This window comes from Hyaena hyaena, unplaced genomic scaffold (genome assembly GCF_003009895.1).
Source record: "Hyaena hyaena isolate Hyena2069 unplaced genomic scaffold, ASM300989v1 scaffold_126, whole genome shotgun sequence".
Lineage (NCBI taxonomy): Eukaryota > Metazoa > Chordata > Mammalia > Carnivora > Hyaenidae > Hyaena > Hyaena hyaena.
This window is the reverse complement of record NW_024080759.1, coordinates 1548324-1566671: the sequence shown is the minus strand read 5'-3', so window position 1 is coordinate 1566671 and position 18348 is coordinate 1548324. Positions and strand designations below refer to the sequence as shown.

The window sequence follows — 18348 nt, the reverse complement described above, 5'->3', positions numbered from 1 at the left end:
CTATGACCCAGCAATAGCACTGCTAGGAATTTACCCAAGGGATACAGAAATGCTGATGCATAGGAGCACATGTACCCCAATGTTCATAGCAGCACTTTCAACAATAGCTAAAACGTGGAAAGACCCTAAGTGTCCATCAACGGACGAATGGATCAAGTTGATGTGGCTTATCTACACCATGGAATACTACATGGCAATGAGAATCAATGAAATCTGGCCATGTGTAGCAACGTGGATGGACCTTGAGGGTGTTATGCTGAGCGAAATAAGTCAGGCAGAGAAGGACAAATATCATATGATTGCACGCATAGGAGGATTAGGAGGAACTTAACTGAGGAACGAGGGGGGGAAGAAGGGGGAAATGGTGGGGGAAAGGGAGAGAGGCAAACCATGAGAGACTCTTGAATGCTGACAAAAACTGAGGACTGATGGATGTGGGGGGAGGGGGGTCGGCATGGAGAAGGGCACTTGTAGGGATGAGCACTGGGTGTTATGTGGAAACTAATTTGACAATAAACTGTGTGTAAAAAAAATAAATAAAAGAATTAAAAAAATAAACATTAAAAAAAGAGAAGAACAAAGCTGAGGGGATCACAGTTACTGATTTCAAACTATAGTACAAAGCTATAGTAATCAAAACAGTATAGTACTGGCATGAAAACAGACACTTAGATTAATGAAATAGAATAGAGAACCCAGAAATAAAATTATGCATGTAGGGTCAATTAATCTATGATCAGGCAGGCAAGAATATTTAATGGGGAAAAGACAGTCTCTTTGATACATGGTGTTGGAAAAACTAGGCAATTACATGAAAAATAATGAAATTGGATCACTGTCTTATGCCATATACAACAATGAATTAAAAATGGATTAAAAACTTGAATGAGAGACCTGAAACCATAAAACCCCAAGAAGAAAACATAGCCAGTAAGCTCTTTGACATCAATCTTAGCAATATTTTTTTGGACAATTCTCCTCAGGCAAGTGAAACAAAACCTAAAATAAATAAATTGGATTACATCAAATTACATTACATGAAGGAAAACCACTAACCAAACAAAAAGGCAACCTACTGCATGGGAGAAGATATTTGCAAGACATACATCCGATAGGGATTAAAATCCAAAATATATAAAGAATACACAATGTTATATCAAAAAACAACCCAATTAAAAGATGAGCAGAGGATTTGAATGGACATTTTTCCAAAGAAGAAATGCAGATTGTCAATAGTCATATGAAAAAGTGCTCAATGTATAATCATCAGGGAACTGCAAATCAAACGATGAGATATTACCTCACATTGGTTAGATTGGCTGTTATCAAAAAGACATAAAATAACAAGTATTGGCTAGAATGTAGAGAAAAGGGAGCCCTTGTACACTGTTGGGAATATAAACGGGTACAGCCACTATGGAAAACGGTATGGAGTTTTCTCAAAAAATTAAGACAATACCACACAATCCAGCAATTCCATTTCTGGTTACTTATCTGAAGAAAACAAAAACACCAATTTGAAGACATGTATGCACCCCTATGCTCACTGTAACAATAGCCTAGATATAGAAACAACCTAAATGTCTGTCAACAGATGGACAAAGAAGATATGTTATATGCACACATACACAACTGAATATATTACTTAGCCATAAAAAAGAATGAAACCTTGCCATTTGTGACAATATAGATGGATGTAGAGGGTATTATGCTAAGTAAAATAAGCCAGACAAAGACAAATACCAATGATTTCACTTATATGTGGAAAACAAAACAAACAAAACAGAAACTGATTCATAAAGGAAACAGTTATCAGAAGAGAGAGGGTTTGAGGGGGCTGCAATAGGTAGAAACTTCCAGATATAAAATAGTCATAGGGATATAACATACAGCATATGGAACATAGTTGGTAATATTGTAATAACTTCATATGGTGACAGACAGTAACTACATTTATAGTGAAGATCATTTGATAGTGTATACAAAAATAAATTACTATGACGTACATTTGACACTAATATGTCAACTATCCTTCAATTAAAAACAACAACTCAGGAGTAGCTTAGTTGGGTAGTTTTGGCTCAGGATCTTTAATGAAATTGTAGTCCAGATGTTGGCTGGGGCTCCAGTCATCTGAATGTTTTAATTTGGGCTGTAGGATTCACTTCTAAGATGCTGCAGTCATATGGCTTGCAAGCTGGTGCCAGCTATTGGCTGTTCCAGATGGGAGCTGGAGTCTCCTCATAACACAATAGTTGGGCTTACCCAGAGCAAGTGATCCAAGAAAACAAAGTGAAAGCAGCAATGTTTTTTATGACCTAGTCTGGGAATGCACAGGCCATCACTCTGCCATATTATGTTGGTTACCCAGGCTAACCCTGATACAATGAGGGAAAGGATAATACAAGAGCATGAATACCAGAAAAAGAAGATCATTTGGAAACATCTTGGAATCTGGCTTCCACACATGGGCCCATAAAAGATATGTATGACATTCACTGCAAATTTAGGTTTTCATTCTTAGAGAAATTTGAAGGCAAAATGTGGTATGAGCCTGTGACGGAATACTGTGCAGCAATCAAAAGTAATGAACTAGATGGACACATTAGTCTTTGTAACTCAAAAGAAAAACAATTAAATTTATAGCATAATGGAACTGATAAAGTTAAAAAACACTATGCTTTCACACTATATATTTGAAAAGACACACGTGTTGCTAAATAAATATATACAAGGCTAATTGTAAAGACATATCCAAGTATTTGCACATGGGGGAAAGGAAATTGAAGAGTTGCTGAATGAAGAACTAAAAATAAAATAAAAGAAAATCTTTATAAGAACAATGTGAAGAATGTGACATCAATTGAGAAGAGGAATTATCTAAATTTTATACAGTTGGGGGTTAACATCTTTTTTAAGGTGGAGCAGTAGTGTAGCCCACACAGGTTTAGGAGATCTCTCACTAAAGCAAAGTTCCTAGTAGATCAGATTCTACTAGTTTCCTGGTGGTGTATTTTTTTTTTTTTTTTGGTCATAATTATGGAAGGGGAGTTTTGATTCTCTTAAAAATACCTCCTTTGTCTCCTTGTTGGCATGAAATTCTCTTAACAGAACATTCACATCTGTCATTTCTCAAATGGAAATATTTAAGATAGAAATAAGAAGAAAGGGAGTCTACAAATAAAATTTACAGAAGGCGTAAATGATTGATACCAGATTTCCGGGTTGAGAATGTGTTTACAGGGAAATTAGATGAGTGGGATTTTAAATTTCTTGAAAGGGTTGGAGGTAATGGAAAAGAGGAGGAACACAGAGGGGGTGCATAAAGTACCAACGACAGATTAGATTCTCCTAATTTTGATTAAATTAGTGGTTTTTAACAAATTTCGTTTGGGGTTGAAACAAGAAAAAGCAATTATCTTGTATTTACAGTAAGTTAGTTATTATGATTCAAGTATACCCATAGATACACTTTCACTGTTCACTATGGTTAACAACTAAATAAATATTCTCTACATATTTCAAACTGATGATTGTTCTGTGTTTAATAGTAGTGTATTGTTCAGTTATTCTTGGTTTGTTACTCCTTGAGTAATAATCTAACTCTAAATATGCAGGCAAGCCAGTGTTTTATAATTTACAGAGCCATCAAAACTTAAGTGGAGAGGGTTCGGGTTTATCTTAAAGTATGTTCCATATACTTGTAATTGTGTGATAGCAGAGGGTAAGGAAAATGTTTTTATATTTAAAGAGAAAAATGATATTGGTTCATTGAAGATATACCCAACCCAGGGTACTTTCAGTGCAAGATTAGTTCACAAAACAAAGGATCCACAAATGTATAGTAACAATTGTTACCTAGACCAATTCCCCTTTTCCGATCATGCCCACTTCTTGGACACCTATCCCTGTTGAGTAACAACCATGAAGATGCTAATCTAATGGAGCCAGTATTAGGCACCTGGGGGGCTCAGTTGGTTAAGTGGCTCAGTTGGTCAGCTCAGGTTATGATCTCATAGTCCGTGGGTTTGAGCCCCTTGTCAGGCTCGTGCTGACAGCTCAGAGCCTTGTAGCCTTCTTTGGATTCAGGGTCTTCCTCTCTCTGTCCCTCCCCTGCTTGTGCACTGTCTGTCTCTCTCTTAAAAAGAAATATACCTTAAAAAATTGAAAATATAAATAAAGGAGCCAGTATTTACCAAGATTTCCTTTTTTCAGTGACATTTATTTTTAAAAGAAAATTATCACTCTTGAAAAATCATGCTTTGTGTGTTTAAGTATTTTATTTCTCATTTATGAGCTCCTCAGACACCAGACATATTATTATCAAGCTGCTTATATACCATCTAATATAAATTAACGTAAGCAAGTATCATCCCTAAGGCACAACACCCCCATGAAGAAGACTCCCCATGGAGCATCCGGCAGTTCCATAAACACGAAAACCAGACACTTTATTCACGGCACCACCTTGTTATTTTCTTCACATAGTCTTTTTGATGAAGCACCAGCCCCTTAAGGCATCAGTGCAGTATTTGGTTAACATAAACTGACATATTTACATAACAACAGCTGATTTTCATAGAAGTCTCCACAAACAATCTAGAAGTTTTGGAAAATACTCGGTGGCTTTGAAGCATTTTAAAGTGAGTAATATTTTCTTCAAAACTTTTTTACTCTTCCTTCACTATTAAAAGCATTCTCTAAGGACACTGTCTCAGGACCGCATCTTCACTAGGCTGTATGCTCCACAAAGGGCCTGTGCCTGTCTTCTTCACCACTGATTCCTCAGAGCCCAGGAGGCATCAAATAATATTTCATGAAAACTTCAATCTGTAGCTCATGACTTATCAGACTAATTTATATGATCAATTTTCTTATTGACAACTGGGTTTATATGTCTACCAGTAGAGACATTTCTCATTCGGAATAAGACTTTTAAAATGTATTCTAAAATTTTCGTATTGAAAATATATGGAAAAAACCCAACATAATAAAAGGCTGTCCAGAGATGAAAGTCACAGCACTTGACTTAAAACCACCTTCCTCCATCCAGTCCACTGTTCTCTGAGCTACAGTCTGCTGTTCCTCCTTTATGATTTTGTAAAAATCAAATTTAAATTAGTATTTTCAGGTTCATTAAGAAAAACTAAAAAACTAGTTTGCAAAAGTCTTTTATTGTATCCGTGCCACACATAGTAGTGAAAAATAACACTCCTAAAAAAAAGGATGCTACCTTTTTCACAACATTTTATTTTAAATAAAACTTCAAGTACTCTTACATAGGTACAAAAAAAATTCTGATCTATTTGCCTCCAACAGGCCACCACAACACACAGTAGATAAAACACAGTGGTTACAAATGTCTTTTAAATTTATTTCTGAGGCAAGGCAAATGGGAAGGAAATGTTTCTATGAAAAAATACTGTGTGTGTAGGAAATTGTCACAATTTTATTCCACATGGATACAAATGATTATACTTTAATTTAGGCCCTGGTGGCTTAAAATTATATAACAAAATAGAAAAATGGAAAACTAATATCCCCTACACCCTGTTTCAAAGGCAGGCACTACCAAGATCAAGGAGACGCCACAGTGTTGGTAGAGGATAATTACTGTACAAGCTGTGTAGCTATAATTACCTTCAGACTAAAATAAAATGCTACAGTCCTTCTAAGGCATAAACAATAATGTCTCCAAACAATATATACACATAATACATATTTAAAACAAGACTTAATATAAACAATAATGAACAGTATATACATGTCAATTTTTCTTCACTGTCTTGAAATACAATTTAACTACACAAGTGATGCAGCAACATATATATATATGTATATATATATATAAATGTACTTGTAACTCTACAGTAAAGTTTATTTTTGGTGCTTTATAGCACATCAGTGTAAACAGTTTAACTTGGCTTTGTTTTATATTTTAAAACATTCCTTGTTGTATTTTCAAGATTTAAAGCAATTTTCTAGTTCTTCCTTTTCACAGAAAACGAAGATTCTGGATGTGGTTTAATCATAAATAATTCATAAAATTAAATACATTCACTAAAAAATAAACTACAAAGTAAAAAAATGAAAAATAGATATTTATTGAGAGGGAAAGGAGAACCATTTCCCACATTAGAGCTCTGGTGTTGAATATTCAGTGCGATTTGATATATTTTAATTGCTATTGCACTATAACACCCTTTCCTTTGAAAATTCTTTGGGTGTGCTTCCCTGTTCTACCTAAATTAGCTGATAAATCACACAAACCAATAACCAAGGGCCTTGGTTGTTGTAGGAGTGAAGCCTTTAAAAATGGTATCATTCTTCTGATTACTTTCGTTTTGTGATGCTTATTTGAAGGAAAAAAAAGTCATTATGTATGTGCCTTGCACATTTATGTAAATACAGTTCACATTGCTGGTCTCATTTGTCCTTGTTTAAAAGGAAAAAATAAAAGAGAGGTTATTATAACTTCAGCTCACTTTGAAAATATCTGTCCACTTTTTTTCAAAATACTTCCTCATACTGTGGCCAGCTCTGCCTATATCAGAATCATCTTCATTAAATGTTTCACAGTTGTCAAAAACAAGCCTGACATCTACAGCAAAGGTTTCAAGGTTTGGATATCTGAAAGAAAACACATGATTTAGAGGCTGTGTTTATAGGGCGGCTTTGTTTTATAAACAAATGAAGATGTAATAAAAGGTAAAATGAAACAAAAAAAGATTAGGATAATTACATTTAAACTGACATAAAACATATTGTACTCTCTTAAACATTTAAAAAATTGCATGTGTTCTAAACCATATAGGATTTGAAAAGATTAAATGGAAAAAACACATTTCTCTGAAGATCAAGATATAGTTCAACTAACTAGCATTTCCGCCACATCCAATTTCCTGTTTGACCTGTACACAGTTTTCTGTTCCAAGACTCATTCCACTTGACTGATTAATTAGGTCCTCTGACCAACTGTGGTACCCTATCATCCACATTCAAAAATATTTAGTCGTGGGGCGCCTGGGTGGGTCCATCAGTTAAGCATCCGACTTCGGGCTCAGGTCATGATCTCGCAGTTCACAGTTTCGAGCCCTGTGTCAGCCTCTGTGCTGATGGCTCAGAGCCTAGAGCCTGTTTCAGATTCTGTGTCTCCCCCTCTCTCTGTCCCTCCCCTGATCACACTGTCTTTCTCTCCCTCTCAAAAATAAATAAACATAAAAATGTAAAGCAATATTTAGTCACAATAGGGGCACCTGGGTGGCTCAGTCGGTTAAGCGTCCGACTTCAGCCCCGGTCATGATCTCAGGGTTCATGGGTTCAAGCCCCATGTCGGGTTCTGTGCTGACAGCCAGCTCAGAGCCTGGAGCCTGTTTCAGATTCTGTATCTCCCTCTCTCTCTGACCCTCCCCTGGTCATGCTGTCTCTCATTCTCAGAAATAAATAAAACATTAACAAAAATATTTAGTCACAATAGAAATAATATAAATACTTCTTATGTACTGTAAACGTTACACTTGCCCTGTAGCTTTTACATACATCACAGGACATATTGCTCTGTGTTAAATCTGCCCCATTTCCCACTTCTGTTCTTTTCTCTTCAAATGTGCTCTTTTGCTAAAGCACTGGAGTATGATAATCTAAAATAAGTAAAAAAAAAATGTTATCCCTTCATCAGAGGTAACATTATGAGGACCTTCCTTTCCATAGGAAGCACTGTGGCTTCAAGTGCTTTTTTGGTTGAATAAGTCCAATCCTCTTTCTCTGTAAGAACATGGAGAAAAGAACAGAAAGGTGAATGAATCTGCCTAAACTCACTGGTTAAAGAAAAGAGTGGTTTGTTTCAAGCCAACTCAGGCCAAACCAATACAGTTCAAGAGGGCTTCTGGAAATTTAAATTAATTCTAGCTTATGGTAAGTTAGATACTAAAATAATTTACCTATTAGAGATACCCATGAAGTACACACTGAAACTGAGACCTGGCAAAAGTGGAATTATTTCTTTGATGGAATACCTTGTATAGTCTTCCACTCCTTACCACTTTCTTCTACTATGTGCCATAATAAAAGAAGTAACTTTTCTCTATCTGCAATGAGCTCACAAAATTAATTCAGAAATTATGTCACCTCACCCATTTTCCCGTTCTTCTGGGAATTATTTTTTAACAAAGGCAAATTCACAAACAAAGTTACCCATTCATTTTAAGGTGGACAATTCAGTGGCACTTAGTACATTCATGACATTTACTGTTACCACTTCTATTTCCAAAACATTGCCATTACCCCACAAGGAAACCATGTATCCATTAAGCAGTTAATCCCCATTTTTCCCTATCTTGGCTCTGGCAACCGCTAATCTGTCTTTTTTTTCTCCGTGGTTTTATCTACTCTGGAAGTTTAAAATAAACAGAATCATACAATAGGTGTGGGAATAATTTTTATAAAATATTTTACGGTTATTTTGAGAAACATTTATCTCTTTAGACTGTTCCTTAGTATAAGTAAAGGTGAATGATTAGTGCTGGGGAGACTAGACTCCAGGAAAGAACACCAGGTGAAACAAATACTATTCTTACATCTTGTGCCTCTTCCTTTATAGAAAGATGGAGCAGCATAAGGAACCCAGAAAGAGTCATTAAGTAGGTACTTCCTCCACTCTATTTTATAAATTTCTAGTTTCAACATTTGAAATAATGTTTATGAGTTTTGGTTCCAACTTATTAGTTTGGGTTTAATCAAACAACTTGGATTTAGAAGGGTTTGAATCCACTAAATTTTGCCTCCCACACAGCTGGCATCACAAACAGGATTATAGGGAACTGCCTCCCTCTCTCCACCTGCTTCTGCTGTGACTTCGTCCATTCGCCAGGACTCATTCTCAACAGGGAGCGCTAATGTTTGGTAATGTCTAAGCTCTGGGAGCACTAATATTTGGTAATGTCTAAGCTCTGTGTTAGTGTTTATTTTGGGGATTTGGAGGATTAGGTTGATACTCTATCCAGCAATTGGAGACACTGTGTAAGTCTTGTCGTGGCCATGTTGACTATAAAATCCATGATGCTGCCCACCTAAATATCTGATTGTTTTGAAAGAAAAAGCAAAAGATCTAGTTCATATGCAGACAGCAACTATTGCTTTTTGGTTCACAGTAGAACCAATAGTTTTAATAATTTTAAATGTTTTCTGATACGGGGTAGGACCCTTCTATAATTTTTTAAAAAATAAAACAAGAGACAAAAATCTTTTGAAAGACTGATATTTCAGTCTCCAAAGAAACAAGTTAATCATTTGATCAGTCTCTCAAATCCTTTCATACATGTGAGAAGGACACTGATTATTATGAGTTAAGTTCTACTTCCGTCTTCTACACTGAATGTAAATTAGGGAGCACAATGATTTTCACCAAAAGAACAGTTAGGAGGAACTAAATAACATATTATGCTATAAGGATAACAACAACAACAACAACAACAACAACAATGTAATTAAAATTTATCTTACAGTTATTCTTTCAATGTAAAATTCCTTCTTTCTCCATATCTTTTGTGACTTTGCCTAAAATTATGGTCACAGGGTAAATTAGGCTAAACCAGTATGAAGGAATAGAGGAGCAGAGGAGAATGGAAAAGAGAACACATGAGCTCACAGCTCCCGGCCATTCACATGTGGGATGCTTTTGTGTGGGCTTATTTGGTAAGTGAACAGCCTCATTTTTGTGGCTCCAAAATGGGCCACTGTTCAGAGCCAACTGAATTCCACTAACAGCTGCTACTTCCTGGTGGAAGTTTGAGGCAGTCTAACAAATATCATTAACCGTGACCAGGAAGTCACTTTATTCTTTGGGTAGGATCACAAAGAGAATGTGGTAGAAAGAAGCGAATGGTAGTTTTCTTCCACATTTTAATGAATACATTTTTAGTATTCTCCAGGAACTCACAAAAAAAGTTTTAATATTTAAAATTTCCAATGACCTTCTATCTCTACATTAGAACAGTCTGAAAATATTACAGTCAACTTTTATTAAATCCACATGAGATATTATCGATATTCCACTGATGTATGATACAAGCTCTAGCTTGTGTTATTTACTTACTTTGGGAGACTTCCTTGTTACTTTTTTTTTTTACCTCTTAGGCTGGGTTGGGTGGGCTTCAGGTCAAAAGCAGTTTTATCACAATGCTTTTTAATTGTTCAGAAAATTTTAATTGACTTGTCTAACCATACATACACACAGACATATAAGCACACACCCTCCAAAGGCAGGACCTTTAATTAATGTATTTTGGGCTCACTAGAGGACTACCCAGCACATATTAAGCATTGAATAAATATTGAATTGAAATGATTTACTTACTGTCCACTACTTAATTTCTCTCTAATTGTGGAAAAATCCATAGGCTTTTTAATAACTTTCTTATAACCAGGAACAAGTTTCAAGTTTACAGGAAGTAGAAAAGGCCACGCATCCTCATGAGTTTCCATTTCAGTAAGGATCATACTAAAAAGAAAATAATATTTGAAATCAGTGTCTATGCTTTAGAATGATCTATTTTTATTAAACACTTAGCTTTTATAATCTTTCAAGTAAAAACAATGCAAATTCACTTATTAAAAAAGGTGAAATACATTTACTTGTACTATAGACTTTACACTTTCCTATCTGTATAAGATGTCAAAAAGTCAACCTTTAATACAGTAGAACGTTTCTAAACAAATAAAATGAGTACGTGTAAAGTGAAATAATACCTGCAAAGAGCGAGGTCTTTGGAGTCATCTCTTTTAGGTTTCTTAACAGAAGTAAAACTTTCCTGTTTTGACAAGTTAATAGAAGTGTTTTCCTCCATTTTTCTTTTTTTCAGGTCTTTGTTTCCTCTCTTTAGTGAATTATTTGTAGATGCAGAGTCTTCATCTTCAGTATCCCCTGTTAAAGTTCCTTTCTTGCCTTTCTTTGACTCATTAGTCTTTTTTCCTTTGATGTGAAGTTTTTTGATTTTTAGAGTTTGACCACTTGCCTTTAATTAAAAAATAAATAAATGAGGTATAAGAAAATAACCATATACAGACCTTTTATTATATTAAATTATGAAAGTCTAACAAGACAAAAAGGATATTATCTCTGATATAGAAGGTTGATAATTTTATTTTTAATAGAGACCTATGAATTTGTTCTCCCATAACATAAGGTTAAAATCTAATAAAGCATGAAAAATCTATCTTAAGAGTTCTTAAAATTTGACGATGCTGATCTCATGGTAATCCATCTTTGGTACTAAAGAACTTAGCAGTAATCCTTTAGTGTAGGGCACTAACCAAATGAGTTTAAAGGTACAAAAGGACTATCTTTGAGAACATAATTAAGAACACAGGTGAAAATGAACAGAAATATAGACCTTATTAATAAGATACCTGAAGAGGAAGTTGAAAAGCTAGGCCAAAATCTTGAAAAATAGCTCAGAAAGTGTCAAATAAGGAAAAAGTCTTTTGTATGTGATTAAATCTACTGGAAATTGATATATCTCTACTTAAAAGAATTTTTTTAATGTTTATTTTTGAGAGAGCGAGAGAGAGAGCATGAGCAGAGGAGAGATAGAGAGAGAGGGAGACAGAATATGAAGCAGACTCCAGGCTCCGAGCTGTCAGCACCAAGCAGGACATGGGGCTTGAACCCACAGACCGTGAGATCATGGACATGAGCCAAAGTTGGACACTTAACTGACTGAGCCACACAGGTGTCTCTCTATTTTTTTTAGAAAAAGGGAGGGAAAAAAGCATTTGCTATAAAAACAGAGCTCCAGAAAGTTGTGTTTTCCAGGTGTGAGCAAAGCAATGGTGAAAAATGAGGGAGAGAGAGAGACAGAGAGACAGAGAGAGAGAGAGAGAGAAATGTCTGTTTTTGCAGAAAACAATAAAGACATAGTGTAAAAGAGATCACATTTGAAATTTAAGGTTATGAATTCTAGCTATGGCTCTGTCAGTGACTAGCTATGGCGTTTGTACAAAAATGTCTGTGAGGCCCTATTTTCTCATCTGTAAAAGAAGAAAAGTAAGCCACACAATTGGTAAAGTCATTCTAGCTGTAAAATTACATGAACAAAAATCTCAGTGTGGCCTGCAATGCAACTACAACTGCAGACAGCACATCAATGTAACAGTGAGCCCCCCTCCTTCATCTAGAAATAGGGAAATAAGTCTGTATTTTGAGAGTTAAATGCTATAATAAATATAATAGATCATAGGAGAGAGATATGCAGTCACTGGTAATGCATGTTTTTGTTTTGATTTTCCAGAATAGTATTAACCTTCTTTTAAAAAATGACTTCTCCTACTCAGACTGTTAAAAAACATCTCAGACTGTAGAGTCAGATATTTGGTCTAGCCATAATCTCAAGTTAGCTCTATTCTTGAAATACATTTGGCTGAAAACATTTCCTTGGAGTATTTCATATTAATTTCTTTGACGAATTCATGAACTCTTCTATTCATATTTTAAAATAATTGCTCCTAAGCAATTAAAATTATTTGGTTCTCTATTGGGAGGTTAGAAGTATAGTTAAGGAGATATTTTAATTGCCTGAAATAATAAAGCAAACTCTCAATCTGATACCTTCTTCATATCATATTAAAGAATCACTACCCCCTTGTCACTAACTAAAATAATTAAAATGTTTTATGAAATCTCCTTTCTATTTAGTCTATTAATTTTTATTCACCTGATATTCTGGAGTTTTCATATTACTTCTAGCACTCAGAAATCATGAGAAAACAGAAAGAGAGTGCTTAACGTAATGAGGAAAAAGTCCATTTAATGAAGATTAAATTAAGTTAGACTAATTATGGCACTTAAAAAGAACAAAATTTCATGAATAAAGGGCCAAAACTTCTAGTTCCTTAGGTGAAATTATTAGTTGGGATAACTTTCTAATAAATTCATAACTGCAGTGGGAAAACATGAAACTTAAATCACAGAATCAAAAGGCCTTTGTGATGTTTCAAAAAGACAATGAAGTTTATATATTTCTTTAATAAATAATGTTTATCAGCTTGCCTATTACACTGTACACACACATACACACACACACACACACACACTTATTTTAGAGACAGTGAGCGAGAGAGCATGCAAGTGAGTAGAGGAGAGGGAGAGAATCTTTAAGCCGACTCCATGCTCAACAAGGAGCCAGACACGGGGCTTAATCTCAATCCCAGGACCCTGGGATCATGACCTGAGCCAAAATTAAGAGTTAGATGCTCCCTTTCCCCCACCATTTCCGGAGACAAACCATGAGAGACTCTTGAATGCTGACAAAAACTGAGGACTGATGGATGTGGGGGGGAGGGGGGGATGGGCATGGAGGAGGACACTTGTGGGGATGAGCACTGAGTGTTATGTGGAAACTAATTTGACAATAAACTATTTGTAAAAAAAAACAAAAAGAAAAAAAAGAAAAAAAAAAAAGGGTTAGATGCTCAACCAACTGAGCCACCCAGGCACTCCACATACATACTTTTAAAAGCAAGCTTTTATATAGTTACTCTGTTACCTGATTTACTTTGTTCTTGAACAGAGTGTCCCACTCCCTACCTTTTTCTATCTTGTTAGAACCCAAAATCAAAGAGGAACTTCAGTATGTCTTAGCAGAACCTATCAGATTACACACACAAGGGCACATTCCTGTTGTCTGTATATTTATATATCAGAAGTTTGTTACTTGGTGGCTCACAGGCTGTAAATAGCCCACAGAATGTGTTGTTGTTTGGTTCATTATAATGCTTGTAAAACTTCTAAGTTTGTTGCCAACGTTAAACATTTGGGAGGATATGCATAAAAGTCCATAATCTTGAAATATTGGTAGATCCTGGAACACTGGGCCCACATGTCTACATGACCACAACTGGCTGGAATTGAGTAATGACTGTAATATTGAAATCAGGGCAGGACTTTCCTGTTTGCCACAGTCCCAACCCTTCTGTGTTATTTGCCCAGCTTTTATAGGTAATGGAGTTTGAAATCTCTTGTTTATGTGTCTATGAGTCTGTATATAAACATGTACATGTATGCATGTACATACATATCCATACACATGACTTTTTGACTCTATGATCCTGTGAGATATATACAGAATAAATAAATCTAATAAGTATAGAAATATAATAAAGTGTATGTATTTATATTGGTATGTACAAACACATATATGTACAGTAAAAATACTTAATCACAATGATATATGCATAAATAGACATCTGAGAGCCAGATAGTGTAAATATTTATAAAAACTGTGGCTTAAAAACATTAACTTTAAAAAGCTTTTTATGGAGCACCTGGATGGCTCAGTCGGTTAAGCAACCAACTTTGGCTCAGATCATGATCTCATGGTTCATGAGTTTGAGCCCCGCATGGGCTCTCTGCTGTCTGTGCAGAGCCCATTTCAGATCCTCTGTCCCCCCCAACAAAAAAGAACATTAAAAAAGTATTTTTATATCAAAATCAAATGTTTAATATTTTTTATTGCTATAAGAAACATAACATCAAATTCACTGCATTTAAAACACAAAGAGAGCAGAGGCTTAGAAATCTGCATTACATAAAAGCACTTGTATTAAATCATAGATCTTAGGACTCCTAGACCACTCCTTGAATGGTAGATAGCCAGAATTCTAATTTAAGCAAATTTATTAAAAATAAACCCCCCTACAGTCTACCAGATGATTAGCAAGAATTAACACACCAATTCATGAAGCTTTAGAGAAGACTTCTATAAGTTGACAGTTAAGAAACTAAAACATAATTTATGTACAACCAGTGAAAATTATTATTGAACTACACTTAACTAGATATGATAAAATAATTGAGTAATGAAAAATTAAAAATGATTACTACTGAATATAACGCCAGATGGAACTATCTATTTTAAAAAATATAAACATATGATAAAATAAAAGATATTTTATATTATCAAAGTAAAATATAAAAAATAAAATATAAATAATATAAATAAAACATAATAAAGTATTAATATACATATGTCACAGAACTTTGAAGTTATAGTAATTCTATTATATTGCTTCTCTTTAATCAATCGGTCGGAGTGTCTACAGGTTTCTAATTTAAATGTGACCAGAAAGAGACTTAAAATATGTATGCTTATTACCATATGACCTAGCAATTTAACTCCTTAGATATATACCCACGTGGAAACATTTATTCATACAAAAGCTTGAGTTATGAATGTTTCACAGCAGCATTACTTGTATAGCCAAACTATGGCAACAACCCAAATGTTCACTAACTGAATAAATGGATAAACAAAATGTGGTATATCCATATAATGGAATATCATTTGACTATAAAAAGGAAGTACTGATACATGCCAGGACATGAATGAACCCTGAAAATACTGTGCTAATGAAAGAAGTCAGACACAAAAGGCAGCATATTGCAATGACCAGAATAGGTAAATCCATTGAGACAGAAAGTAGGCTAGTGTTTGCCAAAGGCTAAGGGGAGACAGGGAATGGGGAGTGACTGCTAATGGGTACAAAGATATACTTTTTTGGTGTCGTGAAAATGTTGTGGAATTAAATAGTGGCAACAGTTGTACAACTGAATGTTATAAAAACCACTGAATTGTACACTTTAAAAACGTGATTTTTGTGACCTATGAATTATATCTTAAAAAAATCCCCATATAACTCTGCATTTTGATCCAGCAGTTAAAAAATTTAGTTGTTAGATCAGTCTTACCTTAGCAATGCAAGCTGGACAAAACCAGTCCCCATCTGGTATGGTTGTAATCTTGGGTCTATGGCAGTATGTGTGACAGCCTTTGTCACAACCATCACAAAGGAGGAGCAGTTCTTCGTTATCTCCCTTTCGACAGATCTGGCAGTACTATAATACATGAGAAATCATTAAAAATTAACTCTCTGCTATGAAGAACAGTTGTTGGGATATTAAACACACCATAATTCCTAATTCATATTAGTAACAAACATTCCGCTTGCTAACAAATATACAGTAGCCATACACATCTATGTATCTCTCATTACACAGATATGGACCACATGACGGGGTGAGCAGTTCAATTGGGGTAAATGCACATTTTGGGTACACTGCAAAGAACAAAGCTAGAGGTTGAATGCCTGCACACACTTCAGAAGCATGTACACATTAACATATGAAATAATTAACATGACATTAGAGCACATAAAGCAATGAATAGCTTTAATACATGGTGTTTTAATTTTTTAATGTATTTCATCTTTTGCTTATCTTAGTATCCTCATGATATCCTGAGAAAGAAATAAGTAAGAGTTAGAGTAATTTTTAAGATCAAAATTAGGAAACTTGTATTAGTATCAAAATTATATATAATAATAAAGAGATGACCCTGTATATTGACTAAATTATCCATCTATTTTTTGTGATTGATTAAAAAATATGTCCAAACCAGGAAGCTTTGGAATTCAACCCAAATCAAACATGTGTCATAAGTATAGAAAATGGATCCCACAAAATGATTTGTAACGAGAAGAAAACTGATACAGTAAATTAAATCAAATAATTTAATTGGTCATGATTTATTTTGTAGAACAAAATAAAATTATTTCTTCTCTGTGAAAAAGTTTCTAGTACAATTAAGAACTTTAAAATCTATAAGTGGATTTCCGCCCTCCCCCATGCATGCGTATTCTATATAACAAGTTTCACAAAGGGAAAGAAAGAAGCAAAGTTAGATAAGTAAAACTTTCAAGACAGCTTTAGAAAATGGTAAATACTAACACTATATTTTGACTTTTAGTTTATACTCTCAATCACGGTAGTAAATGTCTTGTAATCAATATTTAAAAAAATAAAAGCATTTAAACTATAAATCATATCAATTTAAAATTATATATTTATACTCTTAAAAACAAAATAGCTTAACTGTTCAAACTATTTTTAAAATTTTCAATATAACAGTAACCCTTAAGCTGGGAAAGTCTAAAATAGTGTCATATAACTCAGTATGTACACCAACGATAACTTCAAAATTTTATCAAAATGCAGATACACATATTCAGCTTAAAAATCTATCAAATATATGTAAAATACACAATACTAAATTTGGCATATGTACTAACAGCAAAAACAGCAGAGTTTAGCATTCCAGCAGTATTATTTTATGACCTTTCCTAAAACCATATCACTAAATACCTTAGCATGGTATTATTTCTCCAAAATTAAACTACATCTTTAAAACTTCCACTGTAAATATTCATTGTGAAATAACATTTGGAAGGTTATATTTAAATCCCTATAACAATAAAATTAAACAGTGAGATTCGTGAACATTAAGTAAATTCTGTTTCTATAACAGATAACTAAAAATACTATAAAGTCTTACATCTCACATTTATGATTTAAAAATAAAATTCTTTTCTGATACTTATTAAGAAAGGATGGCAGGTGTCAAGCTTATAACACTTGAAAAATCACAGCAGTAGCTCATAATATGGTAGAACAAATGTAGAGCATAAAATAGTAGATGTTGCCTATGCTTAACATTACCAACAATATAAAGCATACTGTGCACAGAGAATTATCTAGAGGCAAATTATGATAGCTCCTTCTTTCTTTGATAAGCCTGCCTGGTCTCTGGCAAAGGGGTCATATCTAAAGGTAACTGAATACTCTAATCTTGTTAAGACTTGTTATGAGGATTAGTATAGGCTCTATTACGTTTCTGATTAAAGGTTAAAAAGTGCTCATTAATCTCTGAATACGAAACTATGCCTTCTTTTCAAGACAGTTTCATAGAAAATAATGTATTTTTAAATATTTAAAAATGAAGATTATAAGAGGATTAAATAATGCTAAATGTATATTAATAACATGTAGAACAGTTTACGAAATTGCTAAAAATGACATAAGGCTTTTGACTGAAGTATACTAACATAAAGGGAGGTTTTGGTAACAAGCTTTAGGTTTCTATACATAGGTTATAACAAAACTGACCATATTCTGATGACTCTTACAGTATATGTGAGAAAAACAGTGGTTCAAATTTTATTTTAATGTAGGAATTCAATTGTTTTTAACCATTACAGGCTAGGTTTCACCAAATAGATTTCTCCAAGGTGATTTTAAAACTGGATTTAATAGTAAATTCTAGAAGAAAAATTCTTTTTACCTGGTAAAAATGCTACCAGATGAACAGAAAAATGTCTTAAAACTTATTGTAAAACATAATCTGGATTGGAAAAGAGCAGATTGTGAAAACTGCAGAGTCATTATTCCATGGATATTTTATGAAGAAGGGGGAAAAACCACAAAAGGAAAACATGATTTAAAATAAGTACCTCTCTGGA

At 34.1% G+C, this 18348-nt stretch overlaps 1 protein-coding gene across 1 annotated transcript in view; it reads right to left on the bottom strand.

Annotated features, from left to right (window-relative positions):
- Window positions 1-5155: 5155 nt before the first annotated feature.
- The window catches only part of BAZ2B (bromodomain adjacent to zinc finger domain 2B), a 299967-nt gene continuing 286774 nt past the window's right edge, over window positions 5156-18348 (bottom strand). Inside the window, exons 35-38 of the mRNA XM_039237514.1 lie at window positions 15743-15889; window positions 10747-11012; window positions 10355-10498; window positions 5156-6630 (exon numbers count right to left, since the gene is read on the bottom strand). Of these exons, the coding sequence (XP_039093445.1) occupies window positions 6477-6630; window positions 10355-10498; window positions 10747-11012; window positions 15743-15889 (711 nt within the window). The 3' untranslated portion in view covers window positions 5156-6476. The remainder of the gene's footprint in view (window positions 6631-10354; window positions 10499-10746; window positions 11013-15742; window positions 15890-18348) is intronic.